The following is a 20,881-nucleotide window of genomic DNA, read 5'->3' on the forward strand; positions in this document are numbered from 1 at the left end:
TCAACCCCGGAGGTCTGGATGAATACAATGAAAAGCTGTGGGCAGGCGAATAGAGTTGAACTTCATTTCAAAATACTTTTTTTTTTTTTTTTTAATTTATTCAGAGAGAGAGCACAAGCAGGGGGAGAAGCACAGCGAGGGCAGAAGCAGACCCCCGCTGAGCTGGGAACTCAACTTGGCGCCAGATCCCAGAATCTGAAGATCATGATCCAACCAAAAGGCAGACGCTAAACCATCTGAGCCACCTAGGCGCTCCCTAAAATCCTCACTCTTTAGGGATGATGAGGTATTGGCTCCAAAAGCCGACTTCTCGGTTGTTCCGTATCCAAGTTATCCAGCGGGTCCTCAGGGTAACAGCACCACTAGGCCTCCAGCGGTTTCCCACCACCGAGGCCCGCCCTCTGCAGAGCCCCGGCCGGGCGCCTGCGCCCTCGGCGCGCCACCTCTTCGCGCCTGCGCACGGCGCCGCCACCGCTCCTTCCGTTGGGCTCTTCACCGCGCGGGACTAAACGCGCTTCCGGGACGCTACCCGCCGCGAGGAGTTGGCCGTTCCTCAGCGCCCCGAGCCCCGGAGACTCGCCCTCACTCCGCCAGAGGCCATCCGCCTGGGCCCGCACAGGAGGAGCGGGGCCTCTGAGGGGAGCGGCGACCCCGCCGGCCCCGGTCTCTTTCCCTGGCGGCGGCGGCTTCTTCCGTAGGACAATATGTTCAAGAGAATGGCCGAATTTGGGCCTGACTCCGGCGGGAGAGTGAAGGTCAGTGCCCGGCACGCGCCTCCCCTCCGGGAGTGGCTCTCAGGTCCTGGCTCCGCCCTGCGCTGCGTGGGGAGGGCGCGGTGGCTTCCCTCCTCGCGCCTTCTCAGCCCGGGTTCCAAACAGTGGTTTCTAGACTGAGAGCCTGTCAGAGCCGCTGCGGGGAAAATCAGTGTGACTTTTGGCCGCGATTTGACCGCCTCTCAACCCCTTTCCCTCCCCCGCCCCAAAAGCCGGTGGTGGCTCGGACGCTGTTGCCGAGGAAAAGAGCTACGTTGATTGAGGGCTTGGTGCTCCTTCTGCCAACCCAGGTCACCGGTAAACTGGGGGTGCCATCCCCCGATGGTGAGGGTAGTAACAGCAGACACTGGATGCTGCGCGTAACCGTGCCAAGCACAGTAGCCAAGCGCCTTACCCGATTCTGTGACTCTGTCCTTGCAGCCGCTTTAGAAAGGCTTGCACACGTAACACGTGCAAGTGCGAGAACTGAAGAACTGCGGGGGGGGCGGGGGTAGAAAAGTTCAGAAAACTTGCCGGAGTCCATGATGTCCACAACGCCCCAAAGCTTCGGCCAAGATACTAAGCAAGGCACGCAGAGAACAGAACACTGGCCCGCACATAGAGAACATTCAGTCAGTGTGAGGTTTTTGTTGTGAAAGTTGTTAACGTAATGTTTGACACTGACACATTTCCCTCCCACTTTCCTACATCCCCTGGCACATGAGTTTTTAAGGCAGGGCTTTCGAGTTCTTGATAGAACACCTATTTTTACGCCTTCTGATTTTATATTTACTGCAGAAAGGAAATTTTAAAAAATCACGCGCATTTGCACCAATCTAGTTACTCTTATCAGTGTCCTTATCAGTGTCACACTGTTTTTACATAATTTTGACTCTCTGTGTATACAGCTGTTATGCACAGTGCTTTAATACCACATGCAAAGTAGAAGTTTTTGGAAAATTTCAGAAACTATACCAAAATTTAATAGAATGGAAAAGATGTCAGGTAAAAATTTATACTACCAGAAACTTAATAAATATGTATCTTGCCCAAGCTTTGGGCAAGGTTTTGGACTGATAGGAAAGGGGTTGGGACGTTAGCTTTTGGAGAACTTGCGGAACTTTCTCTACTTGTAATTGTGTAAGGTTCAAAAAGTTAAGTCCACAGTGATTTGAGAAAATTAGGCTTGTAATCTTCAAATGCTTTTCCACCAAAAACGTGTGCGAGTTAGTCATGTAAAGCTTTAAAGTTCGGGATTTCTCATTCTTTTTTTTCTTTAAAGATTTTACTTATTTATTTGAGAGAGAATGAGAGAGAGAGAGCATTAACTGGAGAAGGTCAGTGGGACAAAGAGACTTCCTGTCAAGCAGGGAGCCCAATGCGGGACTCGATCCCACTCCAGGATCATGACCTGAGCCGAAGGCAGTCGCTTAACCAACTGAGCCATCCAGGCGCCCCCGGGATTTCTCATTCTTGATTGTTATGTGGTTTTGTAGGCATCTTTTTCCATTTAGATTAATTTCCTTCAGCGAGAAAGGCTTTTGACAGATGAACCCCGTTTGCATCATGTGAGGAAATCCACTCAGCAACACGTCATAGCTGCAGGATCTCTTATCCATTCCCCACACCAGTGCTTTTTATGCTCATTTATTCCTTCTTTCCTCATTATCCTTATGCCTTGAACGTGATGCCCCTTCTGTTGTTGCCACAAGTGTGAAGTAGCACTTACTGTGATTATTTAAATTCTCATACAAACTGCTTGCTTTCTTCTGAACTAACTTGAGGCTAATAGGGATTGGATTTGTTAATTTTCCAACCAAAATGGAAAGTTTTTCCATTTGTTCACTGCTTTTCCTCTCTTATAAGTTGTTGAATACATTGGCACAGCACTTCTAATATGTGGTATGTATATCTTGCTCTTTGATGTTCAGATACATTTTTACTGTTGAACAATTAGTCTCAAATTTCATGTGCAATATTCAGCATTTTCTCCTCAACTTGAAATTTTTTGTCTCCTTTTCATGATAATCAGGCAACAGTCACCACATCTATACTTACCAGATGTGATGTGAAACATGAACTTACATCTCAGAACTTAATGCATGAGTAATCAATTGAAAAATGTTTGCCCTAATTCTACCTAAAATCCTCTCCCAGACTGCCTTTAATATTTGTACTTTGTTTTGGAAAGCACTGCCGTAAGCTGATAAATCAGGACATTATTAACATCAGGTGATGGCAGTCAATTGGCAGTCTTAATTTAATTCCCAAGGCTTGATTTAAAGTTTGTAAATAAAGAGCCTTTCTTCAAAACAAACAAACAAAAAATCAAAGTATTTTACATAATTTAAATAGACATTTAAAAAATGGGGACATTGGGGCGCCTGGGTGGCTCAGTGGGTTAAGCCGCTGCCTTCTGCTCAGGTCATGATCTCAGGGTCCTGGGATTGAGCCCCACGTCGGGCTCTCTGCTCATCGGGGAGCCTGCTTCCTCCTCTCTCTCTGCCTGCCTCTCTGCCTACTTGTGATCTCTCTCTGTCAAATAAATAAATAAAATCTTAAAAATAAATAAATAAAAATAAATTAAAAATAAAAAAATAAATTAAAAATGGGGACACTGTAATTAATCTGGTGTTTAGTTGTGTTAATATGAAGGTAATTGTCTGATACTGATTTGTTGAGAGAAATCCATGTTATAAGCAAACTAGTTATTTAGATTGCTTGCCATTCCTTAAAACAAGTTTTCAGAGCTCTTATTCTGTATATTTGGGTAATGATGCAGTATTAATTTGTGTTGAAATTATTTTTCTTTTAGGGGGTTACTATCGTTAAACCAATAGTTTATGGTAATGTTGCTCGGTATTTTGGAAAGAAAAGAGAAGAGGATGGGCACACGCATCAGTGGACAGTGTATGTAAAACCATATAGAAATGAGGTAGGCACTTGTTTCTCCTGTAACTTTTTTGAAGCTACCGTTTGTTTTTGATTGAAGATAAATTGTAATATTACAGATAACTTTCTGGTTATAAAATTGTCACATTGTAGAAATGTCATCCCCCAGATGTTGAAAGAATAAAGTGAGAGTTGTCTTCACATAACTATTAGTAGAAATCAATTTTCCAATAATGTTTTCTAACTTAAGTTATGACAACAAGAACCATGCTATAAACACAGCACATCTTCCAATCATTATGTCTTAAGTTAGCTTCCTATTTAATCAGGTGTTTCAGGAAGGGTAGTTCATACTTTTTAGGAACAATTTGGTAATAAGACCATCAGGAAGGTGAAAGACATGAAACTATAATCTGGCTGCTAGTAATTTTGTTTGGCTGCTGAATCTCTAATGCCTGGAATACAGTCAGTACATAGTAGGTATTCGACATTATGCTCTCTCTCACTGTCTTTCTCTCAAATAAATAAAGAAAATCTTTAAAAATAAAATAAAATGTCCAGAATAGGCAAATCCACAGACACAGAAAATAGATAAGTGGTTGCCAGTGCATGGGTGGAAGAGGGATTTCGGAGTGAGTGCTAATGGGTATAGGGTTTCTTTATGTATGATAAGTACATTATAAAATTGATTGTGGGGATGGTTGTTCAATTCTGAATGTACTGAAAACCATTGAAGAATTACTATAAATGGATGAATTGTGTGGCATATGAATATCTTGATAAAGCTGTTATTTAGAAAGACAAAACAGAAAACCTTCATTGACTGTTGCCCTTAGGATAAAGTTAAAACTATTGTGTTTCACCTAGGTGGCTCAGTCAGTAGAGTAGACTCTTGATCTGGGGTTGTGAGTTTGAGCCCCATGTTGGGAATAGAGATTACATAAAAATAAAATGTTAAAAATAAATAAATAAAATGGTTTTAAAAGGCCTTTCCCAGTTCTGTGCTTGCAGCCCTTGCTGTGTTTGCTTCATCGTATACCCTACATTCCATCAATACTAGATTACTCTCAGTTTCCCAAAGGGACACTCTTAATTAAAATGTCTTCATTTACTCCTTCCCATCTACTCCATTCTTATTGTTCCCTTGGGTCCAAGTTTAAGTGTATTTTCTTCTGAACTACTCTCAGTCTCCAAAAATTAAATTAGATGCCGTTCCTACGAACTTATACCTATTGCTCTCCTAACACAGATTACATTGAAATGGCTGATTTTCCTGTCTTCTCCCTCCCCATGAGGGCAAGAGTCTATTATTTACCTTTGTAGTATCTGGTACCCAGTATTGGTCATTTGTAGAAAAAAACGAAAGAAAATATTGCCCAAAGAATCTTCAAATATGCTTATGAAAAGCTGCCTCAAAAAATGATGACAATATAATGTTACATGGTCAAAGCAGATGTTAGTTAGTATATCATTATGACCCCAATTTTTAAAAATGTAGATAATCATATGAAAAAAATTCGCAAAAGCAACTAAAAAGATTAATGAACACTAGTGTCAAGTGTGACTGATTCAGTTTTGCACTTTCCTATTTTTCTGCAATGAAAATTTTTTTTGAAAAAGTCACTTTCCCTAGGAGAATCCCTTTATGTGTCAGAACTACTGAATATGCTTCTGTGCTTCAAAATAAGATTAGGAAAAGGAGTCTTATATCTGATGGTTTTAGGTTACTTAGTTTAGTTGACCTTAGCTTTACATAATATAATTTTATTCTTTAAAGTTGCTTAGTTCTTAGATGTGCTTTAGTTTATATTCTTATTTCTATAAAATATGTTGGAAATGTACTATTATATAAATTTTATATAAAATTTTAAATATTTATATGAATTTTGTTATGTATAATGTATCATATATAATATATATCTTATATATAAATCATATATAAAATTATTTTAAGTTTATATAAATATAAATTATGTTTATCTTTTAAAACATTAATATTTATATTTAATATATAAATAAATATAACTTTATTTATATTTATATATAATTTATGTAATATAATAATACATATTATATTTTAATTACACATATAGTTTATATAATACTAATTTTATATGATTTATAAAATAAATATAAATATTTATATATTTAAAATTTTTTTAGAGCATTGTCTGTAGAAATATATAAAAATGGGATTCGCAAAACAGGTAAATTAGGGATATGTATGTTCCTGTGTATTACGTTATGAAAGAATTCAACTCAGGCCTCCTTTGTTTAAAATAAAAACCGAACCTAGGTATAATTCACATTTTTTAGAAAATTATAGATTCCAGTAGGGATTAAGGGATACACTTGTCGTGTTGACCGCTGGTTGATATATGGAATTGTTCAATCACTATATTATACACCTGAAACTAATAAAATACTGTATGTTAACTATACTGGAATTAAAAGAAAAAAAAATTAGATTCCATAATATTTGAGGGGAAGTATATTTTATGAAATCAGGTACAATGCTCAGTGTATTTTCCTTGTAGTTTTTATATGTAGATAACAGAACTAATTCCTCTATTTTAGGATATGTCAGCATATGTGAAGAAAATCCAATTTAAATTACATGAAAGCTATGGCAATCCTTTAAGAGGTACAGTACAGCTTTTTGATTCATAATATAAAATTTATTTAACAAATTTAAAAAGATGTAGGAGACTGTACCAGTAATTTATAATTTGTAATTTTTTTTTTCTCTTCAGTTGTTACTAAACCTCCCTATGAAATTACTGAAACAGGATGGGGTGAATTTGAAATAATCATCAAAATATTTTTCATTGATCCTAATGAGAGACCTGTGAGTAATGATAATCTTTGTAAACATAAAATAGATTTTTATAATTGTGAAAATGTAACATACTTAATGAATAGTTTGTTATATGTTGACATTTTTATCCAGATACACTTTATGTAAGCTTATAGCATGGTGATTTTGCCATGAGTTAAGGTTTTTATGGGAAGTACCTTTCAAAACTTATTTTTCAGTTATAGAAAGAAGGGATATAATGCGAACATTTCTCAGAAAGAAACCATGGAATCATCTGATTACCACAGCAGAAGTTTAAAATTCAGGGCACCTGGGTAGCTCAGTTGTTAAGCATCTGCCTTCGGCTCAGGTCATGATCCCAGGGTCCTGGGATTGAGCCCACATTGGGCTCCCTGCTCAGAGGGAAGCCTTTTTCTCTCTGTGTCTCCCCCCACCCCCCTGCTTGTGTTCCCTTTCTTGCTGTGTCTATCAAATAAGTAAAATCTTAAAAAAAAAGGTTTAAAACTCATTAACATTATTTGGTTATTAGTAATAAACGAGATGAGTCCATCTGCTGTTCAGAATGAGAGTATCTGTTTTTTTATAGTTAAAACACCTAGCAACAGTGTTTTTTGCTTTTTTAAGTTGCTGTCACTACTAGCAGCTTCATTTTATGCTTGAATTTTAATTTACAACCACTGATTTTTTTTCTTTTGTTCTCTTCTTACCAGATTGTTGCTTGATAATGTAAAAAGTCCCTCAAAACGTTCACTTTGATCCCTCAGCAGTTTTGTGAGGTTGAGGATATCATCATTTTAGAGATGAGGATACTAAGGTTCAGGGATCAAGTCATATACTCAGAAACACAGTTAACTGTGGCAGTTAGTTTTTGAACCTAGTTTATTTGCATTCAGACCTCACATTCTTTGCATTATCTTTCCTTTGAACTAAAACTACTCAGCTTGTTTTGTTTGTAAACCCATAGGGTTACAACTCAGTTATAGCTCCCTCATTCCACTTGTGTGGTTGGTGTTTAACTCCAATTTCAGATCATCATCATTAATTTTCATCTTGATAGATTCAGTGCATTCCTTTAGCACCAAACGTTTACACTTTAATAATCAGATTATTTATAAAAGTGCTTCTAATAGAGCTATGACCTGGGCCTGTAGTCAGAGAATTAGTTGTTTTTCAGTTGTTGTTGTTTTTCAGAAATTCAAACTCCTAGGCCCCATCCCCTGGAGAGTCTGATTTAGTAGGTTTGGAGAGGGGCCAGTACCCCTCAAAATAACCCATGTGATTTTGGTGCACAGTAAGACTTAGGACCCATAGGGGCGCCTGGGTGGCTCAGTGGGTTAAGCCGCTGCCTTCGGCTCAGGTCATGATCTCAGAGTCCTGGGATCGAGTCCCGCATCGGGCTCTCTGCTCAGCGAGAGCCTGCTTCCCTCTCTCTCTCTCTGCCTGCCTCTCCATCTACTTGTGATTTCTCTCTGTCAAATAAATAAATAAAATCTTTAAAAAAAAAAAAAAAAAAAAAGACTTAGGACCCATAGGTATAGGCCATACTTCTGCTATGCAGGAAGTCCTTTAGGCAGTCTTTCAAATGAGTCTTGTTTGGGCTTGCTGTCCCCAATAGAGAGACTGTTGACTTTGTTATTAAGTGAAAGATCCTGTTCAGTCTGGGGTAGTTATGGTGGTAAGAAAGCTCTAGTTTAGGGCCTCCTGGGTGGCTCAGTGGGTTAAGTAAGCCTCTGCCTTCAGCTCAGGTCATGATCTCAGGGTCCTGGGATTGAGCCCCGCATTGGGCTCTGCTCAGCAGGGAGCCTCCCTCTCCCTCTGCCTGCCTCTCTGCCTACTTGTGATCTCTCTCTCTGTCAAATAAATAAAATCTTTTAAAAAAAGAAAAAAAGCTCCACCTTGGACTTTTTACCAATAACTAACTATTCATATATTCATTTTCTTTTCTCCTGAATAACATCTATAGCTCATTTAAATGTTTTCCATGTGATAAGGTTTTCAGATGTCCTATCATTCTTTTGTTCTTTTAGAATACTCGCAACAGACACTATATTCTAACTGGCAAGAAATTATTAAATATCCATTACTTGCCAAGATACTGTTCAAGGGGTAGGATACAAAGATGAGATTCTGCTCCTGTCCTTAATGAAAATAGTCTATTAGGAAGGATAGAACCCAGAAATACAGCAGATGTTGAGAGAAGGAAAAGAAATCAGTAATGCTACTAGTGCAGAAACTCTTTTTAACTTTGTAAGATTACTTGAATTCATTTTTACTTTGAGAATGTGTTGCCTTACTTGTCTGTTCTTCATCTGTCCTATCCATCACTCCCAATAGGAAAATACACCTCTGAAAGACATCATTATATCATATAACATTGTTACGAGACAACTCTCAAAACTCTTGGAAAGAGTTTATTGTACTTCCGCAGTGATTAATTTATTGAATAGGTTTCCATATAGATCAACACAGGCCTGAATTTTATCACCCAAAAACTGTCTCATGTTCTTTTAGTATAATGAAACCATTATACTTTTTTAATTGTTGGCTCTTTTTTTTGTTTGTTTGTTTTTGTTTTAAAGATTTTATTCATTTATAACTGAGAGAGGGAGCACAAGCACAGGGGAGCAGGAGCGGGAGAAGCATGACTCGGGGCTTGATCCCAGGATCCTGGGACTGTGACCTGAGCCAAAGGCAGATGCCTAATGACTGAGCCACCCAGGCATCCCTTTCATTGTCAGCTCTTTTAAAATAAGTCAATGATGTTTTATTTAAAATAATAAAGAAAGACACAGGTAACATGTGATTTATTCCTGTTACCCGGTTATAGATTAAAAATCTATAGATCAAACCATTATATGCAGTCAAATGCTCTACCACTGAGCTATACCCCCTAGATCAAACCATTATAGATTATAGACCAAATCATTATAAAAGGAATGATTGTTCCTAAAACCAAAATGCTGAACTTGTGTTTTTATTCCTAGAAATATCTTTGTGTCTAGTTTAGGCATTTTCATTGATCTAAGAATCTTCAAACACCCCTTAAAATTAGAGACACCTGTCTTGGCATTTTTCATTGTCCACATCTACATGAATGCCTCTAAGTGTCTTAATAATAAATTCAAGGAAGGATAGTTTTATGATGCAGTTTTAAATTATTCATAAACTATAAACAGTATGTACATGGTTTAAAAAAAGATTTTAAAAATAAAAAATACAGGGCGCCTGGGTGGCTCAGTGGGTTAAAGCCTCTGCTTTGGCTTGGGTCATGATCCCAGGGTCCTGGGATCGAGCCCTGCATCAGGCTCTCTGCTCTTCGGGGAGCCTGCTTCTTCCTCTCTCTCTGACTGCCTCTCTGCCTACTTGTGATCTGTCAAATAAATAAATAAAATCTTTAAAAAAATAAATAGGGGCGCCTGGGTGGTTTAGTGGGTTAAAGCCTCTGCCTTCGGCTCAGGTCATGATCCCAGGTCCTGGGGTTGAGCCGCACATTGGGCTCTCTGCTCAGCCAGAAGCCTGCTTCCTCCTCTCTCTCTGCTGCCTCTCTGCCTACTTGTGATCTCTGTCTGTCAAATAAATAAATAAAATATTTAAATAAATATATAAAAAAATAATGCAAGTCTCCTGCATGAGTTTCTTAGGGCTGCCATAACAAAGCACCCCAAACTGAGTAGCTAAAAACAACAGGTATTCTCACAGTTCTGGAGGCAAGGTATTGGGCCATTTTCTCTCCAAAACCTCTAGGAAAGGATCCTTTCTGGCATTTTCTAGTTCCTGTAGCCCAGAGGTTTTCTTGGCTCTGGTGGCATAACTAAAATCTTTGCCTCCATTGTCGCCTGGCTCCTCTCCTTCCTTGTCTCTGTGTCTCTTATGAGGACACCAGTCATATTGGGTTAGGGTCTTAGCTAAACTTTATTACATCTGCAAAGACCTATTTCAAAATAAGGTCACATTTACTAGTACTGAGGCTTAGGACTTCGGCATATCTTTTTAGAGGACACAGTTCAACCCATAACCTCTTTCTCCCACCTCTGGCCCCTTCCCTAGGAAAACCACAATGATTGTTTTCTGTTTCTCTAGAAATTAGTCCCATGCATCTCACATATTTGAATCGCCAAGTTTGGATTTTTCAGTTTTCAGCAGTACCTGTCCACCTCGTTATGTGATGACAAATGATCCCTTTTCTTTATTGTTTCAGGCATTTTTCATTTCTCTAGAGGAATTTCTTCAGAAATAATGCCTGAGAAACCTTCAGAGCCATTGCTACTGAAAATATCTTTATTTTGACCTCATACTTGATTGTTTGCGTAAAAACGTCTAAATTTCACAGGAGGATGTGCTGTCTCATGTCTGAGTGATGGGAGAAGGAACGTTAATGGGCCCTGCCACCACACAGCATTCTTGATTTCTGTACTTGTCAACTTTGGGCTTGGAGCCCCCCCGTTTCCGCTGGTGCCAACCTGTAATGCTGCTTTCTGCCTTGAGTTTTCATGTTGTGAATTTCTCTATTACAGTTTGTCCACTTGTGTAGTCTCATCTCCTTTCTGTCTACTTGAGTAACTTGTCAAATTGTCTGCTTTAAATATAGCAATAATGCATGCTTCTTAGAATTATTTAAGCTAACCTTTTGGAAAATTATTTGAGGCCTCTGGATTGGTTTCTGCAACTTTAATATCAACTGTCCTGTTTATTAGCTAGGTTTTATTTTGCTCAAGTAATCACACATTGTGCTGCAAAGCTTTTCCTTTGATGTCTTATTATACCTGTTTTTGTGTCTTTTGAAGACATGTTGGTTCTACCAAAGTGAATTATCATTGACAAACTTGTTTATTATGTTATTTGTTTAATAATATTATAGGTCACCAGAGAAAATATCTTGCCCTCACTGAGCATTTTAGTATTGGTTATTTATTTTGAAAGTGCCAAATCTTTCCTCCCCCTGTAAATTTATAAACTTTAATCTTGGGCAGAATAACTGTAAAATTAATCCCATTTCATTTGTGTAAGTAAAAAAGTTAGTATCTCAGTGAACTTCCAGCTTAATTTCTATAGCTGTATTTCATGTTATTTTTCTACATAGTTACTCTGTAGAGATATTTTCAGACATCCATACCTACCCTCTTTAAAACATTCATGTTTGGTAGATGTGGATGGGTAATAATACCTAATAGGAAAATAAAAGTACAGAATTTGAGTAATTTGCCACACAGTAACTTGTAGTTGAGATAAGATCTTGAATTTGACATGTTAACTAATTCTACTTTCTAATTCAGTTACAGAAATCATGATGTCTCACGATGATGAAAACCATTGCACAGATGTGACATCTATTTTTATTTCACAGGTAACCCTCTATCATTTATTAAAGCTGTTTCAGTCAGACACCAATGCAATGCTGGGAAAAAAGACAGTGGTTTCAGAGTTCTATGATGAAATGGTAAGAGGATTTTATAATGAGAATTTTAAAAGCATTTTAAGTTGTAGAACTTTGAAGTTATTGGGCTTTTTTTTCATTTTATCCCATTAGATATTTCAAGACCCAACAGCAATGATGCAGCAATTATTAACAACATCTCGCCAGCTAACATTAGGAGCCTATAAGCATGAAACAGAATGTAAGTGCCATGAATTCATAATTAATCCTGAAATATAATGTATTCTATAATGGTGAAAGGATTATGGTTAGTGACTATTAAATTTTTTCTAAGGATATATAAAGATAAATTTTTTATGAGTTAAAAAAATATATATATTACTATAGAACCTCTAAGAAGGATGCTTTAAATTGTTCACAAAGTAGCGTCTCACATTCTCTGAAATACTGTCTTTTATTCCCTAATCACATTTTAGCATAGCTTTCAATTAGTTTTGCTTAACCTGTCAGTCATTTTCTGTTTACTAGTGCTTGCTAATAAAATCTATGAAGAACCTTGCAGAACATAATTATAGTTGACCCTTGAACAACACCGGGTTTAGAGCTGCTGACCACCCTCCTCTACCCAACCCACAGATGGTCAAAAATCTCTGTAACTGTTCACTTCCCAAACACTGAACTACTAATAGCCTACTCCTGACTGGAAGCCTTATTGATAAACAGTTAACACATATTTTGTATATTATATATTTTTAGTCTTAAAATAAAATAAGATAGAGAAAAAATGTTAGTCATAAGGGAAATACATTTATAGTACCGTACTGCATTTACTGACCATAAAAAAAAAAATCCATGTATAAGTAGACCCATGCAATTCAAACCCATGTTGTTCAAGGGTCAACTGTATACTTTTGTATATAGTAGTATCCCCTATCCATGATTTTACTTTTCGAGGTTTCAATTACTTATGGTCAACATTGGTGCAGAAGCAGGTGATCCTCTTCCTGACACATTGTCAAATGGTCAGTGGTAGCTTAATGCTGTGTCACAGGGCTTGCGTCGTTCACCTCACTTCATCTTACCACTTAGGTATTTTATCATCTCCTATCATTACAAGAAGGGAGAGTACAGTACAATCAGATACTTAGACCACATCTATGTAACTTTTTATGACAGTATGCTGTTAAAATGATTACATTTTATTAGTCATTGTTAATTTCTTACTGTGCTTAATTGATAAATTAAACTTTATCATAGGTCTGTATGCAAAGGAAAAAGCATAATGGATATAGAAATCAGTATTATCCCATGGTTTCAGGCATCTACTGGGGGTCGTGGAATATGTTCCTCATGGATAAGGGGGGACTTCTGTACTGTGAACTAGTTTATCTCTCTTTGTTTACCCTATGCCATTTCACATAGTTTCAGATTAATGCTGAGGTGGTGAATACTAGAATGACACATTGATAATTAGTCATGTTATATTTTCCCTCTAAGCTGACATGGTGTCAGAATCCCTTACACATCTCTCCATACAGCTACTGCCAGTCATTTGCAGTTGGTACTCAAGATGATACCTATTTGCCATTCTTGTGTTAAATTAACATTTATGTCACCATTCATTCAGTTCTTTGATCTTCCATTAATTTGCTTACAGTATATATTGAGCACCAGTTACATACCAGGCATTATTCTAGGTTCTGAAGATAGAGCCGTGTCCAGAGCAGATAAAAATCCCTCCTTCCTAAAGCTTACACGCTACTGAGAGAAAGGCAAACACTAAATTAACAAAACAGTAAAGTGTAAGTTAGTAATTAGGTGATGGGGAGAAAAACAGGAGGGTAGGGAACACCGTTGGTGGAGGTTATAGATCAGGTCAGAGAATACATTTATGAAGCATATTGAAAGTTTATAAAACATTACTGCTAATAAATTCATGGAGATTTGCTCAAGCACAGTGATCTAGCTATTCATAATAATAATTGCTTCTACAAGGAATAGTTATAACAATAGTACACACTTAATGAGAATTGACTGTATAGTAGATAAGTGTTTTACATTTCTGAACTTCTTGAATTATGGGTATAACAACCCTAGGAAGAAGATGCTACTATTAGCCCTGTTCTGTGGGATAAAGGCCCTAGTGCATAGTGAGACTTAATGACTTGTTTCAAATCACCCAACAGAGCCAGGATTTAACCTGAATCCATGCTGTTCTGTTTGTTCTATCAATAAGTTATTTTATCTCTGTGTAAAAGCCTTACAATCTGTGCTTCTAACCAGTAAGTTATATTAGCTTTGTAAAAATAATAGTCCTCTTTAGATTGGTTTACTCTAAATTGAGGCTTAATTTAGAAGTTTAAAACAAATTATTCTTATAAATTTATAAATTTTTATAAGCATTTAATATATAGGAAATAGAAAACTGAAATAAACTAAAAGAAGTTTTTAAATGTTTTTCCTTACAATCCTCATTGCGAATTAGGTCTTCCTCCAGATACATCGTGCCCTTCGCAGTCTTACAATTGGTCAGAAAATAAAGTGTAATGACTAAACCAAACAACAAGAATCTCTGTCTATAGTGTATGCTGTCCTTTTGACAAATAAGTAGGATCAGGTCTTCCTGGCTAGATTTAAAACTACCTGTTAACTGTTGTAATGACTGCTTGTTGTTTCCCAGATTTGTATGTGCTGTTTTCAGGGCCTGAGATGTCTATTTCATCCATCTAATTCCTTTCTCATTCTTTAAAACTTAGCTCGATTTTACTGCTGCCAAGAAGTCTTCCTTGATACACACACCCTTTCACACTGGTATGAATCCAGTCTGCTCTCATAGCTCCCTCTGACACTGTACAGCATTTTCCTTTCTTATCTATTGTCTACCTCACCCCAGCATCTAACAAAGTGCCTTTCACTCAGAATATGTTTTTTGTTTGATGTGGAGAAAGAGGGAGCAAGGGAATAAAAGTTGTTGTGTAATAAAAAAGCACTCTAAACAAAGTCTAAGGACAGATAAGCCATGAAAAAGTAATGTGTTCCTATCACAAATGACTAGTTTCTTTAATATATGAAGAGCTCCTGCACATCAGTAAGAAGGGCCAATAATTAAAAAGCTTGTGCCCAGCAGAAGAATCCACCAACAAAATGAAAAGGCAACATACTGAATGGAAGAAGATATTTACAAAGTATGTATCTGTTAAAGGGATAATATTCAAAATGTGTAAAGAGGGACGCCTGGGTGGCTCAGTTGGTTAAGCAGCTGCCTTCGGCTCAGGTCATGATCCCAGCGTCCTGGGATCGAGTCCCACATCGGGCTCCTTGCTCAGCGGGGAGCCTGCTTCTCCCTCTGCCTCTGCCTGCCATTCTGTCTGCCTGTGTTCGCTCTCTCCCCCTCTCTCTCTCTGATAAATAAATAAAATCTTTAAAAAAAAAAAAAAAAAAAAAAACCAAAATGTGTAAAGAACTCCTACAACTCAATAGCAAAAAAAGGAAACAATGCAGTTTAAAAATGAGCAGGATCTGAATTGATATTTTTCCAAAGAAGACATACAGGTGGCCAACAGGTACATGAAAAGGTGCCCAATGTGACTAATCTTTGGAAAATGCAGCTTAAAATTGCAATGAGGTATGACTTCACACCTGTTAGAATGGCTATTTGCTAAAGGACAAGAACTAACAAATGTTGGCATGTGGAGGAAATGGAACCCTGATGCACTGTTGGTGGGCATGTAAATTGCTGCAGCTACTCCAGAACACAGCATAGAGGTTCCTAAAAAAATTAAAAATAGAACTGCCATATGATCCAGCAGTTTCACTTCTGGATATTTATCTGAAGAAAACAGAAATGCTAAGTAGAGATGGATACTTCTATGTTCATTACAGTGTTATTTACAATAGCCAAGAAACGAAAACAACCTAAGTGTCTATTGATGAACAAACAAAAAAATGTGATACATATATGCAATGGAATATTATTATTCAGCCATTAAAAAGAAGGAAATCATGCCATGTATGACAACATGGATGGACCTTGAGGCACTATGCTAATAAGTCAGAGAAAGACAAATGCTAAATGATCTTATTTAACATGGGGAATCTTAAAAACAAAAACAACTGGGGCACTTGAGTGGCTCAGTTGATGAAGCGTTGACAGGATTTTGGCACAGGTCATGATCTCAAGAGTCTTGAGCTTTGCACCCAGCAGGAGTCTGCTTCTCTGCCTCTCCCTCTGCCCCTCCTCCTGCTCACACATGCACACGCTCTCTCTAAAATAAATCTTAAAAAAAAAAAAAAAAAGCTCATAGATAGAGAACAGCTTGGTGGTTGTCAGAGGTGGGGGTGGGAGGGTGGTGAAAAAGCTGAAGGGGGTCAAAAAGCACAAACTTTCAGTTCTAAATAAGTCATGGGGATGTAATGTACAGCATGGAGACTGTAGTTAGCAATACTGATTGCATATTTGAAAGTTGCTAAGAGATCTTAAAAGTTCTCATCACAGGAAAAAAATTCGTAACTATGATGACAGAGGGGGGCAGAGGTAGAAAGAGACATTTTTTCATTATCTACATTTACAGTCTTTTAATCTTGTATCATATATAGGTACTCCTATTTTCAAAAATAATTTTCAAAGTTAAAAGCAGTGAAAAATTACAAAGAAAAATAAGAATTGTTTTGGCAATATAAAATTTTACCTGTATTATAAAATATATCATAAAAAGAAAGTCACTGACCATAAACAAAATAAATATTATTGAATGTTTTTAATGTTCTAGATGCTTTAAATTTATTACTTAATCCTCAGATATTCTCTGAAAAATACAGTTTGAACTGTACCAAATAGAAACTAGATTGAGGGAGACTTAGGAAGTATCAGCACTTAGCTAATAAGGGGCCAAGGTTGTATTTGAACTGAAGTCTTTCTGATTTCAAAGGGTTACCCCCCACACACACCAAACCATACTGCTTCCAAATAGTGATCTTATCAAAAGTACAGCTGTGGGGACGCCTGGGTGGTTCAGTGGGTTAAAGCCTCTGCCTTCAGCTCAGGTCATGATCTCAGGGTCCTTCGATCAAGCCCCACACAGGCTCTCTGCTCAGCGGGGAGCCTGCTTCCCCCCTCTCTCTGCCTGCCTCTCTGCCCACTTGTGATCTCTGTCTGTCAAATAAATAAATAAAACCTTTAAAAAAAAAAAAGTACAACTGTGCTTTCATAGTCATCAGCAGCAATTACCTGAAATGTCCACAAGAGGGAAATGCTGGACAAAAAAGTAGGCATTTTTCTTTGTAAAACATAATAATACGCTATCCAAATGGAATATTTAAGTAGTTGTGTCCTATTTTGCAGTAATGATATTTTCTTTAGTAATTTGTTATGTGACCAGCTAGAATGTTTTAAATATCATTTAGTGTTTCTCTGTCATAATTGGAGTTCGGAAGGCATTTTATGTACCTGACAGTATTCTAGATACTTTATGTACATTAATTCATTTAAAAAAATTTTTTTTTCATTTAAAATTTTTGAATAAAGTATTCATATGAACTAAAAATGAAAGTTTACAGGTCTGCTTACTAAGATGCTAAGTCCTCTTTACTTGCTGGTCATTAATACCAGTAGGAGTCATTCCACAAGCACCAAGAAAATAGAAAACTCAACTAAGAGCACATTATCTCCAGAACTTCTGTAAAACCATTAAGACTAGTTTGGTGGGAAAGAAATAGGTCATAATATATACTAAATGAGACAATTAAAACTAGAAGTTAAAAAAATATTAAAAATCCTTTTCAAATAATATGAGGTATTTGTTGTAGTCTCATTATAATATATCTCATCATAATGTAATGAGAAATGATCATAGAAATAATAAACTTAGAGTGGCACAGCTAGTAAATAGTACAGCTGGAATTTAGACCTAAGTAGTTATTGCTATTAAAAATAATAATAATAATAATAAAATATATATATATATGGGGTTAGGGTGCCTGGGTGGCTCAATTGGTTGGGTGACTGCCTTCAGCTCAGGTCATGATCTTGGGGTCCCAGGATCAAGTCCCACTTTGGGCTCCCTGCTCAGCGGGGAACCTGCTTCTCCCTCTGACCCTCCCCCCTTTCGTTCTCTCTCTCATTCAAATAAGTAAATATAACCTTTTTTTTTTTAATAGGGGTTTGTTTTACCAGCATGATTTTATGTAAGCTTTACTGTACATACATTTAAGAACACTGTATTTAGTTATCTCTTCTTATTGGCTGGATGTCTCTTGGATTATATCCCACCTTATTTCCAAATTAATATGTATGTGGAGAGAAAAACAAGGACATTGTCTTAACATCTTAATTGTGAAATAAAATGTGAATGATCAGAATTTCATTCTCAGTTGTAGAAAGTGTCTCAGATTCTCTTGTGAGAGTTTAAGACTTTCTACTCCCCTCCCTATATTTAGTGTATCTTATCATGGAAACTGACCTAAGGAAATGCCATATTTATTACTCTCTGACATACCTTAGACATGTGAGAAAAATGAAAATGTTCAATAAAAATGTGTTTTCCTCAGTTGCAGAACTTGAAGTGAAAACCAGAGAAAAATTAGAAGCTGCGAAAAAAAAAACAAGCTTTGAAATTGCAGAGCTTAAGGAGAGATTAAAGGCAAGTCGTGAAACTATAAATTGTTTAAAAAATGAAATCAGGAAACTTGAAGAAGATGATCAAACAAAAGACATATAAATAGTTCTAAGAGAACTTGCTAGTAAGCTAAGCTGAAAATATGATGGACTTTAAGGGAGAGATGGACTGCAAATGCCATGGTGTTTCTTAGAGAAACGACACATGTAGGTGTTGACCACAGATTTCCCAGCAATGGGGTCAAAGGATTTGTACTTTTCAAGCAATCTTTAAGGTGAAATAGATGTGGGTAATAAGAATGAATGCTGGATAGGCATTTATCAACCCATTTTGGGGTAACTCTAATGATGTTAAGCACAATTTTAAAAAAATTTTTGCATTGTATATATAGTTTATCCTTTTGACAGGCATCACAATTTCATAATAAAGTATAAGTTGTACAAATTTTGTACTTTCCTGGTAGAAATAGATGGTAAATTAACATGTGTATTTAATTTTTTAAGTTCTTACCTGTCCCCATCCTAACTCTTTTGTATCGGTTGTACCCACTGCCCAGTAAGTACTCAATAAATGTAGTTTACAGATCTTGTGTCTGCCTCTGGTTGTGTTTCCTCCTCTTTGATGAACCACCTGTATGTAGCTCTCATTACAATTAATGTATCTCCCATTATACTGTAACCGCACATCTCTTACTGGCACTCACTGTAGCATAGACATGGCAAAGATCATATTTTGAGTATTGTTCTACCTCAGTACCACAGTATCATTTGTTTTCATGTAGAAAAATGTTTAATCCCTCATATATTTTCCAAAGCTGCTATGTATCAGCTTCATATATGACCCATAATTTCTCTACTTTCTCCTTAGCCTCCTGTTCAAATCCACATAGTGAGCCCTATACTTTTGGACTCATCTGATTGGAACCTGTAGTAGTGCTTGAGGCCACATAGGCTGATCTTTCTAGGCAACCCAGGGACAACAATAGGTAGAAAAGTAATTTGGGAAACCTGTAACAATATTAGTTAATGGCAACCATGCCTTTACCTAATATAAGGATTCTGTATTCTCTGTATTTATCTCCTCTAGCACTTGATGCTTTTTATCTGCCCGTAGGTTAGTTACTTTGAGTATTTACTTTGTTGCTTTATTTTTTAAGTTGGGGCACTTTTTAACAAGCATTATGAGGTTGTGGTCTTAAAATTTCTGCCAGGCCCTGTGGGATTGGAAGTGGCACTTCTTGTGACAGACCTCGTTATCTTTCCTCTACCTCCAATCCAATGCCTACAGTATAGGGTGGGGCCTGGGGGTTGACCAGAAAAACTGCAATAGGGAAAAGTCCCATTCTACTTGAGGGACCCTGACAGAGGGGAGATTACCTCTCCATCATTCTAGTCAGATTAGCCCCCAAGAATGTGTTGGTTCATGGAGGCAGTTCTGACTTTAGACATGAATGAGTACAGAGTCCAAAATAGGTCATTATGGCTCAGTCTTACCCTCCAACAGTTCTTTAAACTAAGTAGGATCTCTCCAGAGTATGCATAGAGCTCTTATAACTCAGGGTCATCCAATTTTAAAATGGTCAAAGGATTGAATAGACATTTCTTCAAGGAAATACAAATAGCCACCAAGCAAATGAGATGCTCAACATCATTAGTTATTAGAAAAATGCAAATCATGGGTTCCTGGGTGGTTCAGTCATAAATGTCTGCCTTTGACTCAGGTCATGATCATGGGGTCCTGGGATCGATTCCCATGTCAGGCTCTCTGCTAAGTGGGAGGGATTTGCGTGTTTTCTCTCTCCCACTCCCCCTGCTTGTGTTTCCTCTCGCTGTGTCTCTCTGTCAAATAAATAATTAAAAAATTAAATTTAAAAAATGCAAATCAGAATCACAATGAGATACCATTTTTATACCAACCAGGCATCTATAATTGTGAACAAAACAAGACAAAAAAGTTGGTGAGGATGTGGAGAAATTGGAATTCTCATACATTGCTAATGGGAATATAAAAAAGTGTAGCCACTTAAGAAAACAATTTGGCGAGTGCCTGGGTGGCTCAGTGGGTTAAGCCGCTGCCTTCGGCTCAGGTCATGATCCCAGGGTCCTGGGATCGAGTCCCACATCAGGCTCTCTGCTCAGCGGGGAGCCTGCTTCCCTCTCTCTCTCTCTCTGCCTGCCTCTCTGTCTACTTGTGATCTCTCTCTGTAAAATAAATAAATAAAATCTTTAAAAAAAAAAAAAAAGAAAACAATTTGATTCCTCAAAAAGTTAAGCTTGGTTATGCTAATGATCCAGTAATTCTGCTAGGTGTGTACCCAAGAGAAATGAAAACTTGTTCATATAGAAACTTGTACTTGAATGTTCATGGCACAATTGTGTATAATGGCCAAAAAAGGAAACAAGCCAAATACCCAAATATCCATCAACTGATG

General features: G+C 37.4%; 1 protein-coding gene across 1 annotated transcript; it reads left to right on the plus strand.

Moving 5' to 3' along the window:
* Window positions 1-135: 135 nt before the first annotated feature.
* Window positions 136-19,035, plus strand: YEATS4 (YEATS domain containing 4). Its single transcript, XM_059186295.1, has 7 exons — window positions 136-755; window positions 3,568-3,687; window positions 6,222-6,288; window positions 6,398-6,492; window positions 11,807-11,899; window positions 11,990-12,077; window positions 18,383-19,035. Exons 1-7 carry the CDS (start codon window positions 705-707, stop codon window positions 18,550-18,552), a joined length of 684 nt encoding a protein of 227 aa, XP_059042278.1. The 5' UTR covers window positions 136-704; the 3' UTR covers window positions 18,553-19,035.
* Window positions 19,036-20,881: the final 1,846 nt, after the last annotated feature.

This window comes from Mustela lutreola, chromosome 8, assembly GCF_030435805.1.
Source record: "Mustela lutreola isolate mMusLut2 chromosome 8, mMusLut2.pri, whole genome shotgun sequence".
NCBI lineage: Eukaryota > Metazoa > Chordata > Mammalia > Carnivora > Mustelidae > Mustela > Mustela lutreola.

Bases quoted from the DNA above. Each gene is read 5' to 3' on its own strand.
- YEATS4 (XM_059186295.1), top strand. From the start codon at position 705: ATGTTCAAGAGAATGGCCGAATTTGGGCCTGACTCCGGCGGGAGAGTG. The intron at 3,688-6,221 runs GTAGGCACTTGT...CCTCTATTTTAG, and splicing joins TAAAACCATATAGAAATGAG to GATATGTCAGCATATGTGAA. The intron at 6,493-11,806 runs GTGAGTAATGAT...TTTATTTCACAG, and splicing joins TTGATCCTAATGAGAGACCT to GTAACCCTCTATCATTTATT.